General features: G+C 43.6%; 1 protein-coding gene and 1 long non-coding RNA gene across 11 annotated transcripts in view; both read left to right on the forward strand.

The window, feature by feature from the left end:
• The first annotated feature begins 1,251 nt into the window (after window positions 1-1,251).
• Window positions 1,252-20,288, forward strand: part of ERICH2 (glutamate rich 2) — a 44,867-nt gene continuing 25,830 nt past the window's right edge. Inside the window, exons 1-7 of one of the 10 annotated variants that reach the window (XM_027819121.3) lie at window positions 1,252-1,716; window positions 1,804-1,852; window positions 9,281-9,314; window positions 13,854-13,890; window positions 16,974-17,007; window positions 17,297-17,345; window positions 17,596-17,632. In XM_027819121.3, coding sequence (XP_027674922.1) covers window positions 1,709-1,716; window positions 1,804-1,852; window positions 9,281-9,314; window positions 13,854-13,890; window positions 16,974-17,007; window positions 17,297-17,345; window positions 17,596-17,632 — 248 coding nt within the window. In that variant the 5' untranslated portion in view covers window positions 1,252-1,708. Of the gene's footprint in view, window positions 1,717-1,803; window positions 1,853-9,280; window positions 9,315-13,853; window positions 13,891-15,769; window positions 15,786-16,973; window positions 17,008-17,296; window positions 17,346-17,595; window positions 17,633-20,288 lie in introns of those variants that run through there. The other 9 variants (XM_037912803.2, XM_043525451.1, XM_037912801.2 and 6 more) reach the window with 9 other exon arrangements.
• LOC119567399 lies at window positions 4,692-5,596 on the forward strand. Its single transcript, XR_005227399.2, has 2 exons — window positions 4,692-4,883; window positions 5,543-5,596. It is a non-coding gene; the product is annotated as an uncharacterized LOC119567399 (long non-coding RNA).

The following is a 20,288-nucleotide window of genomic DNA, read 5'->3' on the forward strand; positions in this document are numbered from 1 at the left end:
CAATGGGAGCTGCTGGAAGCAGCGCAGGCCGAGGGATGTACTGGCCACCACTTCCAGCAGCTCCCATTGGCCTGGAGCAGCGAACCGCAGCCACTGGGAGCCGTGATCGGCTGAACCTGTGGACGCGGCAGGTAAACAAACCGGCGCGGCCCGCCAGGGGCTTTCCCTGCACAAGCAGCGGAACAAGTTTGGGAACCACTGCTCTATACTGATGAGAGAGAGAGAGAGAGCTCTCCTGTCAACATAATAAAACCACCTAAACAAGCAGCAGTAGCTATATATCGGTGGGAGAGCGTCTCCAGCCAACGTAGCGCTATGCACACAAGCGTTTATGCCGGTGAAACTTTTGCTGCTCATAGGGTTGCCAACCTTCCCAGATTGGCTGGGAGTCTCCCGGAATCAGCCTCAATCTCCCGATTGCTACTGAAAGCAATCGGGGAGATTTTAATAGGTCAAAACTCTGGTCGGCGGGGGTGGCACAGTAGGGCTAAGGCAGGCTCCCTATCTGCCCTGGCTCCATGTGGCTCCTGGAAGCGGTGGCATGTCCCTGTGGCTCCTAGGCACAGGTAGGGGTGGCCAGGGTGTCTCTGTGAGCTGCCTCCACCCTGAGCACCAACTCCGCAACTCCCATTGGCCAGGAATGGCGGCCAATGGAAGCTGCAGGCCTGGCTGCGCCTGCCTGCACCTAGGAGCCACAGAGACATGCTGCCACTTCTGGGAACTGCCCCAGGTAAGCGCTGCCCAGCTGGAGCCCGCATCCCACACCCCCTCCTGCACCCAAACTTTCTCTCAGAGCCCAGCCCACAGCCCTGAGCTCCCTCCTGCACCCAAACTCCCTCCCAGAGCCTGCACACTGCACCCCAGCCCTGAGCCCACTCCTGCACCCCAAATCCCTCATCCCCAGTCTCAGCCGAAGCCTGCATCCCCTCCTGCATCCCAACCTTCTGACCCAGCCTTGAACCCCCTTCTGCACCCAAACTCCCTCCCAGAACCCACACACACACACTCCTGCACCCCAACCCTCTGCCCCAGCCCTGAGCCCCCTCCAGCACTCAAACTCCCTCCCAGAGCCTGCACCTCCACCCCCCCCCCCGCAGCCTGGAGCCCCGTCCTGCACCCAAACCCCTGCCCCAGCCTGGAGAAAGTGAGTGAGGGTGGAGGAGAGCGAGCGACGGAGCGATGGAGGATGGAGTGAGCAGGGGCAGGGCCTCAGGGAAGGGGCGGGGCCTTGGGGTAAGGGGTGGGGCAAGGGGGGTTGGGTTTGGGAGATTAGACAGTTGACCACCCTGGTTGATCAGGGGTGTGGTTTTTTTCATATCCATGAGCAACCTATGTTTTGGAGAGTCAGTGTTGGTGCCTTCCGCGGGGCAAGAGGGCGAAGCGCCGCCGGCGAAGCCAGCCGCACACGCGCTGCTTTGCCGCCCCGAGACAATCCGGGGCCTGCCGGTTTGAAGGAGCAGTAGGCGCTGGGCTCCCCGCTGCCCGCCCCCAGACTCGGGAGTGCCCCCCCGGCAAGAGGGAGGCCGCGGGCGGAGCCGGCCCGGACCCTTAGTTCTGCCGGAGCGTTGCAGGCCGGGCCCTGTTCTCCTGGGCTCCGCGCCTCGGCGCTGCTGTTGCCATGGTCACGCTCCGGCAGCCAGGCCTGGCTCCCGCGCTCCGGTTCTAGCAGAGGGAGCCGGTCACCCCGCCAGCGCGCTCGGCCTGCGATATGAACAGGTAGCGGGTCTGCTGCTTCTTTCCCGGCGCCTTTCCGTGCCTGGGGGGTGCGGCCCCTGCTTCTAAACACCCTGCTTTTGTCTCCAGGTGTGATGTGGTCTGGGCCCCAGGGACTCCCAGGACGACAACCCCCAAGGTAAGAGATTCTCCCCCCTCCGGCCCCCCACTGCAGCCCCCAAGGTAAGAGATTCTTCCTCTGCCCCCTGCAGCCCCCAAGGTAAGAGATTCTTCCTCCGCCCCCCCTGCCCCCCCCCCCCAGGCTGCCCACTGCAGCCCCCAAGGTAAGAGATTCTTCCCCTGCCCCCCCCCAGGCTGCCCACTGCAGCCCCCAAGGTAAGAGATTCTTCCTCCCCCCCCCCCCCCCCCCGGCTGCCCACTGCAGCCCCCAAGGTAAGAGATTCTTCCTCCGCCCCCCCCCCCCCCCCAGGCTGCCCACTGCAGCCCCCAAGGTAAGAGATTCTTCCTCTGCCCCCCTGCCCCCCCCCCCGGGCTGCCCACTGCAGCCCCTAAGGTAAGAGATTCTTCCCCCCCCACCCGGCTGCCCACTGCAGCCCCCAAGGTAAAATTAAGTTTTTGTTTTTTGCATGCTTTTACCCTATACAGTACTGTACAGATTTAACGGGGGAGACCAGTGTTTTTCAAAATGGGGGGTCCTGACACAAAAGGGAGTTGCAGGGGGGGGTCACAAGGTTAATTTAGGGGGGGTCATGGTATTGCCACCCTTATTTCTGTGCTGTCTTCAGAGCTGGGTGGGCAGAGAGTGGCCGCTGTTGGCCGGGCATCCAGCTCTGAAGGCAGCACATCCCCCCACGCCCCCACCCCCGTAGCAGTGCAGAAGTAAGGGGTGGCAATACCATACCATTGCCACCCTTACTTCTGCGCTGCTGCTGGTGACTTCTCTGCCTTCAGAGCTGGGCTCCCGACTGACGGCCGCTGCTCTCCAGCTGTTCAGCTCTGAAGGCAGCACCGGGCAGTGCAGGAGTAAGGGTACCAGTAGCACAACCCCCTTGGGAACCCCTTCTCTTTTGGGTCAGGACCACTACGATTACAACACTGTGAAATTTCAGACTTAAATAGCTGAAATAATAAAATTTGCAATTTTTAAAATCCTATGACCGTGAAGTTGACCAAAATGGAACGTGAATTTGGTAGGTCCCTACTCATAGAAGTGATTTGTGGCTTAATTAGTGTCAAATTCTGCCTTCTAATGCACGCACATTATGGGCATTAGTAATTGCTGTCCTAATCAAGAGTAGAATTTATCTTTGACTTTGATCTTCCTGGGTTGTGTAAGGCTCTATATACTTTATTATATGAATTATTTATTGTTTCCTGTTCTTTAAAGTCTCCCCACACACCTTAAATGTAGTCTTGGTAATACTCCAATAATTTATGGTACTTTTTAAATGTAAATTGTCAAATTTCATCTGCTTTTGTGGCATGGATTGAAACTACCTGTTGGCTCTTCTATTTTCAAACGTTAACTCCCCATTTTTTTGATAGACAGGATTTTCAAGAATTCAGCACAAGACACCTGATGCAAATATCCTTCATATCTCAGATGTGCATATAGCAATCAGGATCTCAGGAATGCATCCTGCACAGTTGTAAATCCTACATACAGTTACTCAATATCTTGGTGAAAGCCACTTGACATCAAGACATTTTTATTGCACTGTCTTGTTAGGCCTAATTTTGTTTTTAGTATCTGATATTATATCATCACAGTTCATGTTGTTGAGAATTAAGATTGTGTCAGCGCTTCCATTATAAAACTCTCTTTTTCAGAACTTTGTAATTTTTCTGTAAAATCTCCCCTACTCCTAGGCAGAAATTTGGTATACCAAGTCTAAAGAAGGTATTTTTTTCTTTTGTTAACAGAAAACTTTTTAAAGCTGAGAATGAAATATATGGGTTTGCTGGTTTCAAAAGCATGTAAAAATATGCTTGTATAACTTGAAAGCTAATTTAGTTTAAAGTACAATCTGACACATGAATAGTCCCGACTTCACTGAAATCCCTTTTTTGTATATTAAAACAAAGGTAAAAGTTGTTAATGTGAGTGGTAACCTTTGTAAAGGTGCTTAATTTCTATAAGAAAAAAAAATCAGCTATTTTTTTGAACCTAAGTACATATTTACACTGTAGACTATAGGATTTGGTAAGTTCCATTGTATGCATATTTAAAACATTTTGGCTGGCACAGGTCACTGGTACTGAGGTACAGAAATGTTCATGTCTACAGCATCAGTCCATTACAGCTCGTGTTCTTAGCCCTGGTCTACGCTACGAGTTTAGGTCGAATTTAGCAGCGTTAGATCTATTTAACCCTCCACCCGTCAACACAACGAAGCCATTTTTGTCAACTTAATGGGCTCTTAAAATCGATTTCTGTACTCCTCCCCAGTGAGCGGATTAGAGCTGAAATCGACATCGCCGGGTCGAATTTGGAGTAGTGTGGACGCAATTTGACGGTATTGGGATAGCTCCTGGAGGCCAGAGTGCTCCATTGTGACTCCTCTGGACAGCACTGTCAACTTGGATGCACTGGCCAGGTAGACAGGAAAAGCCCCGCAAACTTTTGAATTTCATTTCCTGTTTGGCCACTGTGGCAAGCTGATCAACACAGGTGACCTTGCAGATCTCATCAGCAGAGGTGACCGTGGAGTCCCAGAAATCGCAAAAGAACTCCAGCATGATCCGAACGGGAGGTACTGGATCTGATCGCTGTATGGGGAGATGAATCCGTGCGATCAGAACTCCGTTCCAAAAGATGAAATGCCAGAATATTTAAAAAAATTTCCAAGGGCATGAAGGACAGAGGCTATAACAGGGACCCGCAGCAGTGCCACATGAAACTTAAGGAGCTCAGGCAAGCCTACCAAAAAATCAGAGGCAAACACCCGCTCGGGGTCAGAGCCGTTTCTATGATGAGCTGCATGCAATTCTAGGGGGTGCCCCTACAACTACACCATACCTGTACGTGGACTCCTGCAAGGGAGTCTCACGCAACAGGGATGAGGATTTTGGGGATGAGGAAGATGATAGTGCACGCCAGGCAAGCGGAGAAACCGTTCTCCCCGACAGCCAGGAACTGTTTATCGCTCTGGAGCCAATAGCTTCCCAACCCGGGCTTCCGGACCTTGAAGGAGGAGAAGGCACCTCTGGTGAGTGTACCTTTGTAAATATAATACACTGTTTAAAAGCAAGCGTGTTTAATGATTAATTTGCCCTGAAGACTTGGGATGCATTCTCGGCCAGTATAGCTACTGGAAAAGTCTGTTAACGTCTCTGGGGATGGAGCGGAAATCTTCCAGGGACATCTCAATGAAGCTGTTCTGGAGGTACTCCCAAAGCCTTTGCAAAAGGTTTCTGGGGAGGGCAGCCTTAATTTGTCCCCCACGGTATGACACTTTACCACAGCAGGCCAGTAACACATAGTCTGGAATCATTGCATAAGAAAGCATGGCAGCGTGTGGTCCCGGTGTTTGCTGGCATTCAAGCAACATCCGTTCTTTATCTCTCTGTGTTATCCTCAGGAGGGTGATATCATTCATGGTCACCTGGTTGAAATAGATGAATTTTATTCAGGGGACATTCAGAGGTGGCCATTCCTGCTGGGCTGTTTGCCTGTGGCTGAAAAGAAATCATTCCCTCTGTTAGCCACGCGGTGTGGGGAGGGGTGAAGCAATCATCCCAGAGAATTGGGTGTGAGGGGGGTTTCACTGGGTTTATGCTGCACGTTAACTTGAAAACATCAGCCCCTCCTTTTAAATGGCCGATATGTCTTTTTCAATTTTACTCTCCCTTTTTTTTCCTCCCGCAGCTGCAAATGTTTCAACGCTGCCCCTAGCATCTCCGTCCCAGAGGCTAGCGCAGTTAAGAAAGTGAAAAAAACGGACACGTGATGAAATTTTCCTTGAGCTCATGCAGTCCTCCCGCATTGGAAGAGCCAAGCAGAATGCGTGAAGGCAGACAATGTCAGAGTCCAGGAAAGCACAAAATGAACACGAGGACTGGAGGGACGTGCGAGAGGATAGATGGCTGGAGCAACAGGAGAGGTGGCAGCAGCGTCATGAGAGGAGGCAGGATGCAATGCTGCGGCTACTGGAGGATCAAACTGATATGCTCCAGTGTATGGTTGAGGTGCAGGAAAGGCACAGACTGCCACTGAGGCCCCTGTGTAATCAATCACCCTCCTCCCCAAGTCCCATAGCCTCCTCACCCAGATGCCCCAAAACACGGGGGCTCCGAGCACCCAACCACTCCACCCCAGAGGACTGCCCAAGCAACAGAAGGCTGGCATTCAGTAAGTTTTGAAGTGCATTGTGGCCTTGTCCTTCCGTCCTCCTTCCCCACCCTTCCCGGACTGCCTTGGCAGTTATCCTCCTATTTGTGTGACAGATTAATAAAGAATGCATGAATTTGAAACAACAATGACTTTATTGCCTCTACAGGCAGTGATTGAAGTGGAGAGGGGAGGGCCATTGGCTTACAGGGAAGTAGAATGAACCAAGGGGGTGGGTTTTCATCAAGGAGAAACAAACAGAACTGTCACACTGTAGCCTGGTCAGCCATGAAACTGTTTTTCAAAGCTTCTCTGATGCGCAGCGCGCCCTGCTGTGCTCTTCTAATCGCCCTGGTGTCTGGCTGTGCATAATCAGCGGCCAGGCGATTTGCCTCAACTTTCCACCCCGCCATAAACGTCTCCCCCTTACTCTCACAGATATTGTGGAGCACACAGCAAGCAGTAATAACAATGGGAATATTGGTTTCGCTGAGGTCTAACTGAGTCAGTAAACTGCACCAGCGTGCTTTTAAATGTCCAAATGCACATTCTATCACCATTCTGCACTTGCTCAGCCTATAGTTGAACAGCTCCTGACTACTGTCCAGGGTGCCTGTGTATGGCTTCATGAGCCATGGCATTAAGGGGTAGGCTGGGTCCCCAAGGATAACTATAGGCATTTCAACATCCCCAATGGTTATTTTCTGGTCTGGAAAGTAAGTCCCTTGCTGCAGCCATTCCCACAGACCAGAGTTCCTAAAGATGCGAGCGTCATGTACCTTTTCCGGCCATCCCACGTTGATGTTGGTGAAACGTCCCTGGAGATCCACCAGTGCTTGCAGGACCATTGAAAAGTACCCCTTTAGGTTTATGTACTGGCTGCCTTGGTGCTCCGGTCCCAAGATAGGGATATGCTTTCCGTCTATCGCCCCACCACAGTTAGGGAATCCCATTGCTGCAAAACCATCCCCTGTAACCTGCACATTTCCCAGAGTCACTACCCTTGATATCAGCAACTCAGTGATTGCATTGGCTACTTGGATCACAGCAGCCCCCGCAGTAGATTTGCTCACTCCAAATTGATTCCCAACTGACCGGTAGCTGTCTGGTGTTGCAAGCTTCCAGAGGGCTATCACCACTCGCTTGTGAACTGTGAGGGCTGCTCTCATCTTGGTATTCTTGTGCCTCAGGGCAGGGGAAAGCAAGTCACAAAGTTCCATGAAAGTGCCCTTATGCATGCGACAGTTTTGCAGCCACTGGGAATCATCCCAGACCCGCAACACTATGCGGTCCCACCAGTCTGTGCTTGTTTCCCGGGCCCAGAATCGGCATTCCATGGCATGAGCCTGCCCCATTGCCACCAGGATGGCTAAATTGCCGGTGCCCATGCTTTGAGAGAAGTCTATGTCCATGTCCTCATCACTCTCATCACTGCGCTGCCATCGCTTCCTCGCTTGCTTTTGCAGGTTCTGGTTCTGCATATACTGCATAATGCGCGAGGTATTTACAATGCTCATAACTGCGCGGTGATCTGAGCGGGCTCCATGCTTGCCGTGGTATGGCGTCTGCAGGAGAGCAGAGTTGCAGGGGAAGTGGTGGTTGGATGACCAGTTTGGAGACCTACTGTACCGTCTGCTGCCAGAACACAACAGCTGAGCGGGCTGCATGCTTCCCGTGGTATGGAAAGACAAGAGCAGCCGAGCAGAGTTGCAGCAGAAGCGGCGGATGACGACAGTCAGAGGACCTGCGAGACCACCAGGAGAGCAGAGTGGCAGCGGAAGCGGTGGATGACGATGGTCATATAGAGGATCTGTGAGGTGGATTCATAGCAGCAGGAGAGCAGAGTGGCAGTGGAAGCGGTCTTTCGATGACTATGGTTTGCAGACCTAGAGCACTGTATGCTGAAAGCAGTATGGCGGCCGCACGGGGAAAAACGGTGCGAAACGATTGTCTGCCATTTCTTTTACGGAGGGAGGGGTGACTGATGACCTGTACCAAAACCACCCGCGATAATGTTTTTGCCCCATAAGGCATTTGGAGCTCAACCTAGTATTCCAATGGGCAACGGAGACTGCGGGAAATGTGGGATAGCTACCCACCGTGCAACGCTCTGAAAGTCGACGCTAGCCTCGGTACTGTGGACGCACTCCGCCGACTTAATGCGCTTAGTGGGGACGCACACAATCGACTGTATAAAATCTCTTTCTAAAAATCGACTTCTATAAATTTGACCTAATTTCGTAGTGTAGACATACCCTTAGTGCTTGAGAAGTTACCATCTGATGGCTGCATGAGATGTGTTTGGTGTTCTCAGTGTGGCTACTAGTGATAAAGTATCCACATCATAAAAATTATCACCATAATTACTATTAGTTTCAGCAGTAAAGCCACGGACTAAATGGGCATGAAGAATGCATTACCCTCCAACCCATAGAGATGGTCCATTCAAATCAGATTAGTGCCATATTGACAGGGCAATATAGGAAAGCTTTTACTGTCATTATCCCAGACTGACAGCCCTGGAGACTGAAGTCTCTCTTTCACTGGTTTTGATGAGCACTGAATTCACACGATTTTGTTTAGAAAAACATAGGTGTACAATTACATAATTATCTGATGAACTTAGTGCTAAATTCTCCTCTGAGAAGGGTGTGTATAAAAATGCCAAGAAGTCTACTGTCAGATTTTTTTTTCCCAATGATTTCTTAAGTTTCACTGTGTATGATTCTCGACTCTGTTACACCAGTGACCAAATACAACAATAGAAATACAGCTGGCCAAGTAGAACCCTTTTTCAAAAGGGGATAGCAGATTGGGGGAGCACAAAAACCCATACTAGTAAATAGGGGAGAGAGGCATTGGGTGACTGCTACCAGGGATCCACAAACACTACCAGTTAAGGAGTTGGAGAGCTGATCTTTTTTACTGTCATTATATGGAATTGGGATTTTTGTAGCTGCTTAACGTACAGTTAGGAAATTGTGTGTCACAGGAATATATTTTTATATACTTCATGTCAATCCCTTTCACAAATAGTTCTGTTTTTGAGTCAGAAGAAAAGTTGTAGACATCTATGTGTGGTATGCAATCAGACAATTTGTAGCATATAGAAAGCTTGTCACATAACAGACTAACTGATTCTGTTTAAACGAGCATTTTGAAGAATTATCTAGTCGGATGAATATCGATATTCATCCAACAAATTTGTTTACTGTCCCTATAAAATAAAATGTTTCTTAAAGATAACTTGAATTTTTTTCCTGTCAATTTTTTCAGGTCTCTGGAATGCTGGAAGTGATTGGACCAGACGGTACTTGTTATAAGTTATCAATTAATACAATTGTTTTAAAAGTGAAGAATTGTGTTATTATTTCCAACATTTGAATTTAAAAAACTGTAGCTATTATATTTGCTTGTAAAATCATAAGTAAGCATATTTTTTTCATCCAGATGTTTTTATTTTCTCAAACTGAAGGGTTTTTTTTTTCATTTTTTTAAGAAATGTCCCTCATATTTGCAGCTTGTCTTTCAGAGTGGCCACATTCACACTTTTTCAAAGCTATTAGCAGTATAGTGATGTGGATCTACTTAGTGGTGTTATCCTGTGAATTATGTAGTTCACATCTCTGCTTTCCAGGAAATTGCACAGACTAAGGAGTAAGAATCTGCTAACAAGCTTAGAGACTTAGTATGGAAATACATATGTGAATTCCCAATCCTGCTCCCAAGTTTCAAATTAAAAATGAAGGGAAATCTTTTCAACACCTCCTCACGGTAAAAACATAAATTCAGATCATGAATTGGGTGTGATCCACGATGGTACTTAGGCAGTTAAGTCCCATTTTCAGGCACCGCTGTTATCCATAAAACTCCTGCTCAATTGCCTTCTAACCCTGTAGGTGCCTTGTCATAAATATAAAGGGAAGGGTAAACACCTTTAAAATCCCTCCTGGCCAGAGGAAAAATCCTTTCACCTGTAAAGGGTTAAGAAGCTAGGATAACCTCGCTGGCACCTGACCAAAATGACCATGAGGGACAAGATACTTTCAAAAGCTGGGAGGAGGGAGGAAAACAAAGGGTCTGTGTCTGTCTGTGTGATGCTTTTGCCGGGGACAGAACAGGAATGGAGTCTTAGAATTTAGTAAGTAATCTAGCTAGATATGTGTTAGATTATGATTTCTTTAAATGGCTGAGAAATTAAGCTGTGCTGAATAGAATGGATATTCCTGTCTGTGTGTCTTTTTGTAACTTAAGGTTTTGCCTAGAGGGATTCTCTATGTTTTGAATCTAATTACCCTGTAAGGTATTTACCATCCTGATTTTACAGAGGTGATTCTTTTTTACTTTTTACTTCTATTAAAATCCTTCTTTTCAGAAACTGAATGCTTTTTCATTGTTCTTAAGGTCCAAGGGTTTGGGTCTGTGGTCACCTATGCAAATTGGTGAGGATTTTTACCAAACCTTCCCCAGGAAGTGGGGTGCAAGGGTTGGGAGGATTTTGGGGGGAAAGACGTTTCCAAACAACACTTTCCTAATAAAAATAAACCCAGATAAACGTTTGGTGGTGGCAGTGGAAGTCCAAGGGCAAAGGGTAAAATAGTTTGTACCTTGGGGAAGTTTTAACCTAAGCTGGTAAAAGTAAGCTTAGGAGTTTTTCACGCAGGTCCCCACATCTGTACCCTAGAGTTCAGAGTGGGGAAGGAACCTTGACATGCCTCAACTCATTCAGCACCTAAGCTTTTATCATTGAGCATGTGTGCTGCAGTCTCACTAGGCAGCTGGGCGCCCATTTCCTCCCTGAGTCAGGCTTCAGTGTGCATGCTTTAGTTACCTGGGCACGTATCTCCTGCCTGAGTTCCAGAGCAAGTCACAAACTGGGGAAGATAGTCATTCAGCTGCCTAAGTTGTGTGTGGGGGCCTGATCCGGTAGGCATGAGCAGAGGCCACCTAACAGATCTGGCCCCTCAGGTGAGTTCACACAAGACAGCCAGGAGTTGGGGTCGGAGGAGGAGGAATTCCCTTATAAACTCGTGGATAGGCTACTCACGTAGTCCCCTCTCCTGCTGAGAGGGACAGCGGATTTAAACAGGGATTGTCCACTTCTCAGGTGACTGCCCTAACCATGAGGCATTGTAAAGCTTTCCCTGTCCCAATTAATATTTAATTATTCAATTATTTAATAGAAGTGGAACAACTTCAACATGCAGGATTTGAGGGAGACCCACGTTGGAATATTTTATAACACACATCTGTTCAAATCACTTTTCCTCAGAAGGAGGGTGGACTTGAACTGAGGGCCTCCCACTTCCTGGGTGAGTATCCTATCTGCTAGGCAAAAGGGTGTAAGGGAGGTGGTCCTCGTCCTCTTCCTCCTCCTCCTCCCGTCTGTTTTGTATGAACTCACCTGAAGGGTCCGATCCCGTAGGCAGTCTCTGAGTAAGTCTACAATATTGGGCCCCTGCACGTGACTTAGGCTTCAAATGCCTGTCTTCCCTGGTTTGTGGATTGCAAGCAGAGATAGGCACCTCCCTGCCCCCTAGACTTAGGCACCTATCTCCATGAGACGGACAGGTTTTAGCACACATCTGATTGATGTTGCCCATTGGTTGGCTTCGGTGGCTCCCCACCTAGTATGCTGGCTTTGAAGATCACAGTCTAAGGCTCCTATCTCTCCCCATTCATTGTATAGGAGCTTAGGCGCCTACCTCAGGCTTTGTGGAGCACAGTGCTGTTCTTGTGATTTTTCTAGAAGCCTAGAAGTTAGGTGCTACAATGATCAGCATCACAACACCTAAGTCCCTTCCTGCAACTGGGCCTTTGAAACTGTACTGCACACCTGGCTGTGTCATAAAACTGGAACTCCGTGTACCATATGCAAACTTTGGAAATGAACTGTCTAACAATCTGTATTTATTCAGTTAATTGTACATACCTCTTACATTTATAAAGTCATCTTGCTGTAGTTTTTTTGGTTCAGTGATCCCAAAAGGTTTTTAATTGTCTGTATTTATTTATATAATGATACACACAATTTTTTTATAAAGAAAACTGGCCCTATTTCTGGTTTATAATTATTCAGAAGGAAAGAAGGTTGTTAAAATGTCTTCTGTTGGCAGTTGGTGAATACGTTAGATCGTCTATACCATGCATACTCTGTCCTTTCAGCATAGAGTCAATGGTTCACTATAAAATATTTGGAATGTACGGCAAGCCATTGAGCACATGCCATTGATGACCAGGGACTCCATTGAGTATGCTTAAGTAGATGTTACTCTAGAGTACTACAGTATTTCACAGTTCTTCCTGGCTTTCACGTCTCTTCCTGGCTGTTTTCTAAATTTGATCTACATTCATTCACAGAAGAGTGTTAATGAACAAATAGTTCTAAAACCTTTAGAAAGGAAGGAAGACCATACAGAATAATAGAACTTCACAAGATTTTAAAAATCTCCTTTAGTCTACTGAATAAATGTAACTTGTGAAAAATATTTTAGGTGTCCTCTGAGTGATGTCAATGGGAATTTGCCCTTGATTATATGGTAGCAGGGTCTGGTCTTTAAACTTTCCAGAAAAACTGAATATAAATTGGCTTTATGCACCCAAATTGTTTTACAATAACATTATGCAGAACAAGAAAAATTAGTGATCATTATGCACTCAACAAAGATTCATATTACCTTATACTGTACACTTAGACTGTTTTATAGCTGAGGAGGGGAATGTTGACAAGACCACGGGATTTATCCCTGACTCTAAAAGTTCTATGTGATTAACTTCTACTTGGATAGCCATGTGATATAGACAATATGGACCTTGGTTTAATGTCTCATCAGAGGTACAGTATCCTTAATTGCATTTTCAGCACTGGTTATAAGCCCTAATTCTAGTATGAAATTTGGACCCACAGTCTTCTCGTCCAAGGATGAGTGCTACCAAATGAATTATAATTAAACTAAGAAAATTGTAATTTAATTTTTTAAAATTATATTTTACAATAGTTTGATATCAAAAAGGAAATGTACAAAGATAAGATTCTTGAGTTACTCTCACATCACCAACACTAAGTCTGTTCTATGTAACATTTACAGTCCTCCATATATAAAGGAAAAGAAGACAGATAATACAGAAACATTTTTAAAAATGGCATTGTATCAGAGATTTTTGAACACCCAGGTAAAGTCAAGGAGAAAATTAATATATAAAGTGAAAAGTGCTAATGTAATGTATAAATTGACATCTTAGCAATCCGTTAATAGCTCAGTGTTTTGAAATATTCAGTGCTTCAAAAATTTTCTGTTGTCTGGTTTTATAAACCATTTTCTTATATCAGAAGGGTAGCCGTGTTAGTCTGGATCTGTAAAAGCAGCAAAGAGTCCTGTGGCACCTTATAGGCTAACCGACATATTGGAGCATAAGCTTTCGTGGGTGAATACCCATTTTGTCGGATGCATGTAGTGGAAATTTCCTGCCTTATAGACTAACCGATGTATTGGAGCATAAGCTTTCATGGGTGAATACCCACTTCGTCGGATGCATGTAGTGGAAATTTCCTGCCTCTGGAAATCTCCACTACATGCATCCGACGAAGTGGGTATTCACCCACGAAAGCTTATGCTCCAATACGTCGGTTAGTCTATAAGGTGCCACAGGACTCTCTGCCATTTTCTTATAGGCTCACTAATAATTATCAAGTGCAATTTACATTGGTATATATATAGAACCTTTGTCAGCCCAACGTTAACTGTACACTTTGATAATGAACTAATTGTGAATAGAAAAATATACAGTTTGAAAAAACATGGTCTGTTCTGTGTTGTGCTTAATACATCATGTACATCTTTCTGTTTAGATGGATTTATTCTGGAAGCCTGCTTGACAATGTCAAGGTAAGAAAAGAAAGACGCAGTCTTGGCCCCAAAAAATTTCCAGAAGTTTTCTGTTGTGTGAGGCAAGCTGTAAAGAAATGTGAGTTGTGTGAATTTGGGGAGACCTGGTGGTAGAGGAAGAGTCAAGGCAATCTGCTGATGGCCTCCCACATCCACCATCTATTGGTCTATTCCAGGGATCGGCAACCTTTGGCCCACGGCCTGCCAGGGAAAGCCGCTGGCGGGCCGGGCCGGTTTGTTTACCTGCAGCGTCTGCAGCTTTGGCCGATTGCAGCTCCCACTGGCTGTGGTTCGCTGTCCCTGGCCAATGGGGGCTGCGGAAAGCAGTGCGCGCCAAGGGATGTGCTGGCCGCCCTTCCCGCAGCCCCCGTTGGTCTGGGAAGGCGAACTGCGGCCAGTGGGAGCTGCGATTGGCCAAACCTGCGGACACTGCAGGTAAACAAACCTGTCTGGCCCACCAGCAGCTTTCCCTGGCAGGCCGCGGGCCAAAGGTTGCCGATCCCTGGTCTATTCTTTCCTTTATATGTATTTAAAAGTAAGTGAAATGAGTTTTCATTGGCTCAGTATATAATAATATGCAATCTTTGGGGCCAAAAAGCTTCCTTCTTTAGGTTTTGGAAGTTTGTACCAAAACCATAATATATATAAAATGGATTGTTTTATTTGTTTACTGTGATTTGCAATGATACAATACAAAGTGTTACATTCAATTACCATTTCATATATTAAAGGTTCTTCTATTGCATTAAATTGATCAAGCACAAGAGGAGTCATGCCCTGTGGTTAAATCAAAATTTTAATACAAAAAGGGCACATTGTGAAAGATAAAAAAAGGTTAAATATAGCATTTATTATAATTGTTGTGATATGACTGTAAAATGTCATATTTTCAAGCATTTCCTTAACAGTTAAATTCACATCTTGTACTTTGAATATTATAGATTTGTGCTAGTGATGCTTAGTTCTGGTTGAGAAAAATGTATCTTTTCAGTTAACTCATACCTGTTCCCAGCCCAAAGGAGACTGTTTTATTCTGTTTTTTTAAACATTTTGAGACTGTCCCATATTGATTAGGTCCCTATCAAGGTGGCTTCTGGCCCACAATAATTCTGACCTCTCTGTGTTGCACAGCTCCAGAGGCTACTCCTGAAGCTGCGAGCTATCTCCTCTATTTGTCAGCGATAGTATGCCATGCAAGTTTCCATAGGAGTAGGGTGTTGTACATATTTGTTCTCGACGCCAGACAGCAGAAACATTATTTGACTCCTCTTGCTCCCTCCTCCCTTCCACAGTAGTTTAATGAACAGGAGCTGTCTGCCACCTGTTGTCTCTTAGATAAGTTTTAGAAATGTAAAGAAGCTTAAAGAAATATTCTTAGCCATTAACAGACCAAAGATATGTCTCCCCTGCTAGTTCTGGAGTAATTTTCTTGTGTAGGTCTGTCATAAATATAAAGGGAAATGGTAACCACCTTTCTGTGTACAGAACTATAAAATCCCTCCTGGCCAGAGGCAAAACCCTTTCACCTGTAAAGGGTTAAGAAGCTAGGATAACCTCGCTGGCACCTGACCAAAATGACCAATGAGGAGACAAGTTACTTTCAGAGCTGGGGTGGGGGGGAACAAAGGTTCGGTCTGTCTGTGTGGTGCTTTTGCCGGGAACAGATCAGGAATGCTCTTCATAACTCTTCAGAACTTCTGTTAAGTTAGTAAGTAATCTAGCTAGAGATGCGTTAGATTTCCTTTTGTTTAAATGGCTGGTAAATAAGCTGTGCTGAATGGAATGTATATTCCTGTTTTTGTGTCTTTTTGTAACTTAAGGTTTTGCCTAGAGGGATTCCCTATGTTTTGAATCTGATTACCCTGTAAGGTTTTTACCATCCTGATTTTACAGAGGTGATTCTTTTACTTTTTCTTTAATTAAAATTCTTCTTTTAAGATCCTGATTGCTTTTTCATTGTTCTTAAGATCTTAAGGTTTGGGTCTGTGTTCACCTATGCAAATTGGTGAGGATTTTTATCAAGCCTTCCCCAGGAAAGGGGGTGTAGGGCTTGGGGGGATATTTTGGAGGGAAGATGTCTCCAAGTGGGCTCTTTCCCTGTTCTTTGTTTAACACGCTTGGTGGTGGCAGCGTAGGGTTCAAGGACAAGGCAAAGTTTGTACTTTGAGGAAGTTTTTAACCTAAGCTGGTAAGAATTAGCCTCGGGGGTCTTTCATGCAGGTCCCCACATCTGTACCCTAGAGTTCTGAGTGGGGAAGGAACCTTGACAAGGTCCAACCGCATGACTTTAATAGGAGTGGAGAAAAAAGAGGACTAGATGGACCCAGATTAGGGAGTCGTAGAGTGCAGGGCATGGCAAGTTTATTTTAATGAATCTCTAATGGTGAAAAGACTGGTGTAAATTGGACATTTTAAAAAAATCACTCTGTGGGTTAAAATGCCTGTACCTGGTTACATCATTGCTGTGTGGAGGTGTACTGGTGCTACACAGTATAAAAAGTCCTAGTTTAGATAAGGGCTAACCTATACTGAGGAAAGTTGGCTCACAACAGAGAAACAAGATTTTCTGAAATCATATTGTAATCACCTGTGCCCTATCTACACTAAATAGCTTACTTACAATATTAGTAATACCATTGCAGCTGAAAGCGTTTTGTATCTACTAATATTCCAATTCAGAAAAGCTCTTAAATACATATATTTAAGTCCTAGTGAGCTCAGTAGTAAAAACATAAGGGATTTACAGAATAGGGGATGGACTTAAGTGTGTGCTTAAGTGCTTTGCTGAATCAGATCGTAAATCTGGTTATAATTCTTTCTAGTGTGGGTGTGGGCCCTAATGGCGAACCCAGCATCCTAGGCTAGTACAAACCCGGGAAAAGGCCAGGGTATTTTTTGTTGAGTCAGACTTTAGAGGCCAGATTAAGTAATTGTTGCAGTAATTGCAGTTGTGTAAGAATTTGGTGCCTTCCAGATTTATTATATTTCATTTTGTTTTGCTACCACGTGTCCACTTGAACAAACAGAAATTCCAGTGTTCAAGGAGTATATGTGTTAATACAAATGTCTATGTTTTCTACTAGGCAGAACTGTTTAGAAAGGATAGATACCATAGAGGTAAGACTTAGTTTTCCATAGGATTTACTTCGGCATCTCTTTCATGGGCAATTGATGTGTTTTGTTCTTTATTTAGCTATTGCTATTGAAAAACAATAGCTACTGCTATTTGAAATTTTCGTATGTGTGGTGAAGAAATTTCAAAGCTCCAATTCTGAATCCTGGTGTGGAATTCTGTTAAAGTTACTGGGAATTTGCATCACTGCAAGAACCCTCATAAATACGGGATGCGTGTCTTAAGTAATTACAGTGGTTTTCATTTTTAATGTTACTATTGTTGTTATTTTAGGACCAAAAGAATGGACAAAATGGCAGATTACATGTGTTTGGTCCAAAAGGTAAGTGACCTAATAATGATTTAGTATTGGGGGGAGAAAAAATTTTTTTTTATTATGTGTTAGCTTTCCCTGATGATTTAAAAAAAATCCAGTAAGCAAGTTTTTGAGTAGTTTAGCAGTGCAAATTTTATTTGCAACTTTGAAACATTTTACAATATCTGTCACAGTCAAAGAAAGTTTAGAATTGAAAATCAGAATTTGTATTAAGTAAATCAGAACTTGAAACAGCTGTTGTTCATTTGTTTTCTAGAAGAAGTGGTTATTGAACCAATTCAAACAATGCCATGGTAAGATGATGTCTTTGGTTTTGCAGCTGATCTATTACATGCCTTTTTAAGCAATTAGAGCTAGATAATGAAATCATTTGTCACCCAATTAATTTTGAAAGACTGGAAATGCATGGATTAATGTTTGGTTCAGTTGGCACCATTATTATTTAGATGGGGTATTTACAATAGAATTTAAATCTTGATATTGTAGAAGTACATATTGTTTAAATTAAGGCCTTTAAATTTTGAGTTATTGAATAGTTATTTTCTTTGTTTGATTTTTTTTTTTACTGTTGTAGAATATACTTACATAAAATTTTCAGAAACTATGAAAACATTTTCTGTTGTGCATACTCTTTTGGTTTGAAAATAATAATAGAATTCATGTATAAACTAAAATTAGAAATTAGTTGATTAAAATTTAATGGAAGATATATCTAAGAGCCAGATTCTGTATCACTGAAGTCAGCAAGAGCTTTGCTATTAGCCATAATAAGTGCAAGTTCAGGCCGTGAATGATCTCAATTACTTTGAAAATATCAGCCATTATATTTAAGATTCTTATGAGGTTAAGTGAAAACTGTGAAAATTTTTCCAAAATAAGTTACCGTGGCTCTTAGACTGCTTCCATAAAAGTCAACAGAAACCTCCCATCGACTTCAGTGGAACAGGATCACGCACCATGACAAGATCCCTTCATCCATGTAAGCAGTCAAAAGGCAGGTGTCACAGTACAGTAAATGATCTAAGGTCACATTTTTTTAGAAGTGGTTTCTAAATTTGGATTGTAGACTTTGTACACGTGAAAGGGTATGTATGAAAAATTGTGAATATTCTTGTTAAAGGCTGTCTGAAAATTTGTCCCCTGGTGATTATCCAAGATTGCTCCAAAATATCCTTCCTTCCTTTATTGTCATGTCCATAAAACTCAGCGTGGAGTGCCAGTTTTTTATCTCATTTACACAAGTGTAAACCTGGAGTAACTCCAAAGACTAAATGGGTCAAACTGTTAAAAGGGAACTCTTGTTCCTGGATATATTCATTTTCACAAATATTTTTGTGCATGCAAACTGTATTTACACATGTAATCTGGTAGGTAGTAGGTAGCTGGACTTTTGACCTCTCAGTTTTCACACAAATATAATTTACCTGGAAATTGTAAAATAATGGAAATACCCATGCAAAATGTACTGGTTTATGGAAAAGCTTGTAGATGCAATTTTTTTAAAGCCACTTTTTAATACTTGGTCTTAAAATTCTTGCCAAGTGGACTGTTCTTGATGTTATGATACTTCTCTTACCATATGACTCTATAAAGTTGCTTTAGTTACTAGGTTTTTTTTCATCGCTGGAATTGGAATAAATTCCATTTATGATTCTTCCTCTCCCCACCCCTGAACAATCATTATGTAAAATATAACTGCAATTCATTAAAATGTGTATATTAAATATATCACTAAATCAATATTTAAAAAATGGAATATTAATCTCTAGTAAAAGAGTAATTAGGTTGTAAGAATGGGTATTGTCTTTTTTTCTTGCACTGAGCTTTATTACAGGCAAGTAATTGAATGGAGGTATTTATTTTATACGAATATGTAACCCCTAGTTTGTATAATTATGTTGAGACTGTCTCCATATTTTTACTGAAGTTTGAAAACTCTTATTCAGTTAAGGGTCTTCTGTAGCACTTAACACAGTTGGAAGAGTTACCTGTACATTTTCAAAACTCAGTTCACGGATGCTTGTTTCCTGTGTTAGAAAATGTGTATAAAAGATATGAGAACATCTTCCCTGCCATCTGGATGTGATCTATTTATTTCTTCTCATTCAGCTCTATGTAGACTTTATCTGGTGAATCTTCTAAAAAGTTATTTTGAAAAGTAATCTTAAATTTATAGAAATACTACAATATAATGGTGTTGGACAATTCAGTGTAAACTGGTTAGTACCTGTAGTAATGATCACAGGCATAGAATTTATTTTAATATTTAATTAAAAGGAGAAAATAGGAGTTAACTGCTATATTGCATTTGATTCATTCCCACTCATGAGAAAGGACTATTCCTAATCAGTTATGTATAGGCCGTCTTACGTTTTGTATGGTATGAATTTGCAAAAGTGGTTTTTGGATGCCCACTTTAAGACGCTTTAAAGGAGTCTGATTTTTCAGAAAGTATTAAGCACCTGCCCTTTGAATATCAGACCCCTTTTAAAGAGGCTCAAGTTGGGCACTCAAAATCACTTTTGGAAATTTGGTCTAGATTCTTAAGGAAAAGCATTAGTTAAAGACAACTTCAGGCTAATGATCCAAGGCATATAGGAGATATATACAAAATACGCCAATATGTACTTTGTACAGACAACATATATGTTGCATTTTCTCCATTTGCATGCATCTATTCTAATTTTCTCAAAACTAAGTAATACTTTATTATTTAAATCCAAGAGTATCTTATTCAGTTTAATTCTTGCTTTTAGCTGAATACTGTCTATATCAATAGTGTTGAGGAATAGATATTAAACTCCATCTGTCCACGGATTTTTTTGTTGTATTCCATGTCTGAGTAGCTTTATCACCTATGTGAGCTAATGTAATTGGATTTTAAAAGTGTCTGGGATTTTGAAAGGTACTAAACAAACATTCCCTCAGATTTTGTAACTGGAGAAAATA

The sequence above is a fragment of the Chelonia mydas genome, chromosome 11 (assembly GCF_015237465.2).
Source record: "Chelonia mydas isolate rCheMyd1 chromosome 11, rCheMyd1.pri.v2, whole genome shotgun sequence".
Classification (NCBI taxonomy): Eukaryota; Metazoa; Chordata; order Testudines; family Cheloniidae; genus Chelonia; species Chelonia mydas.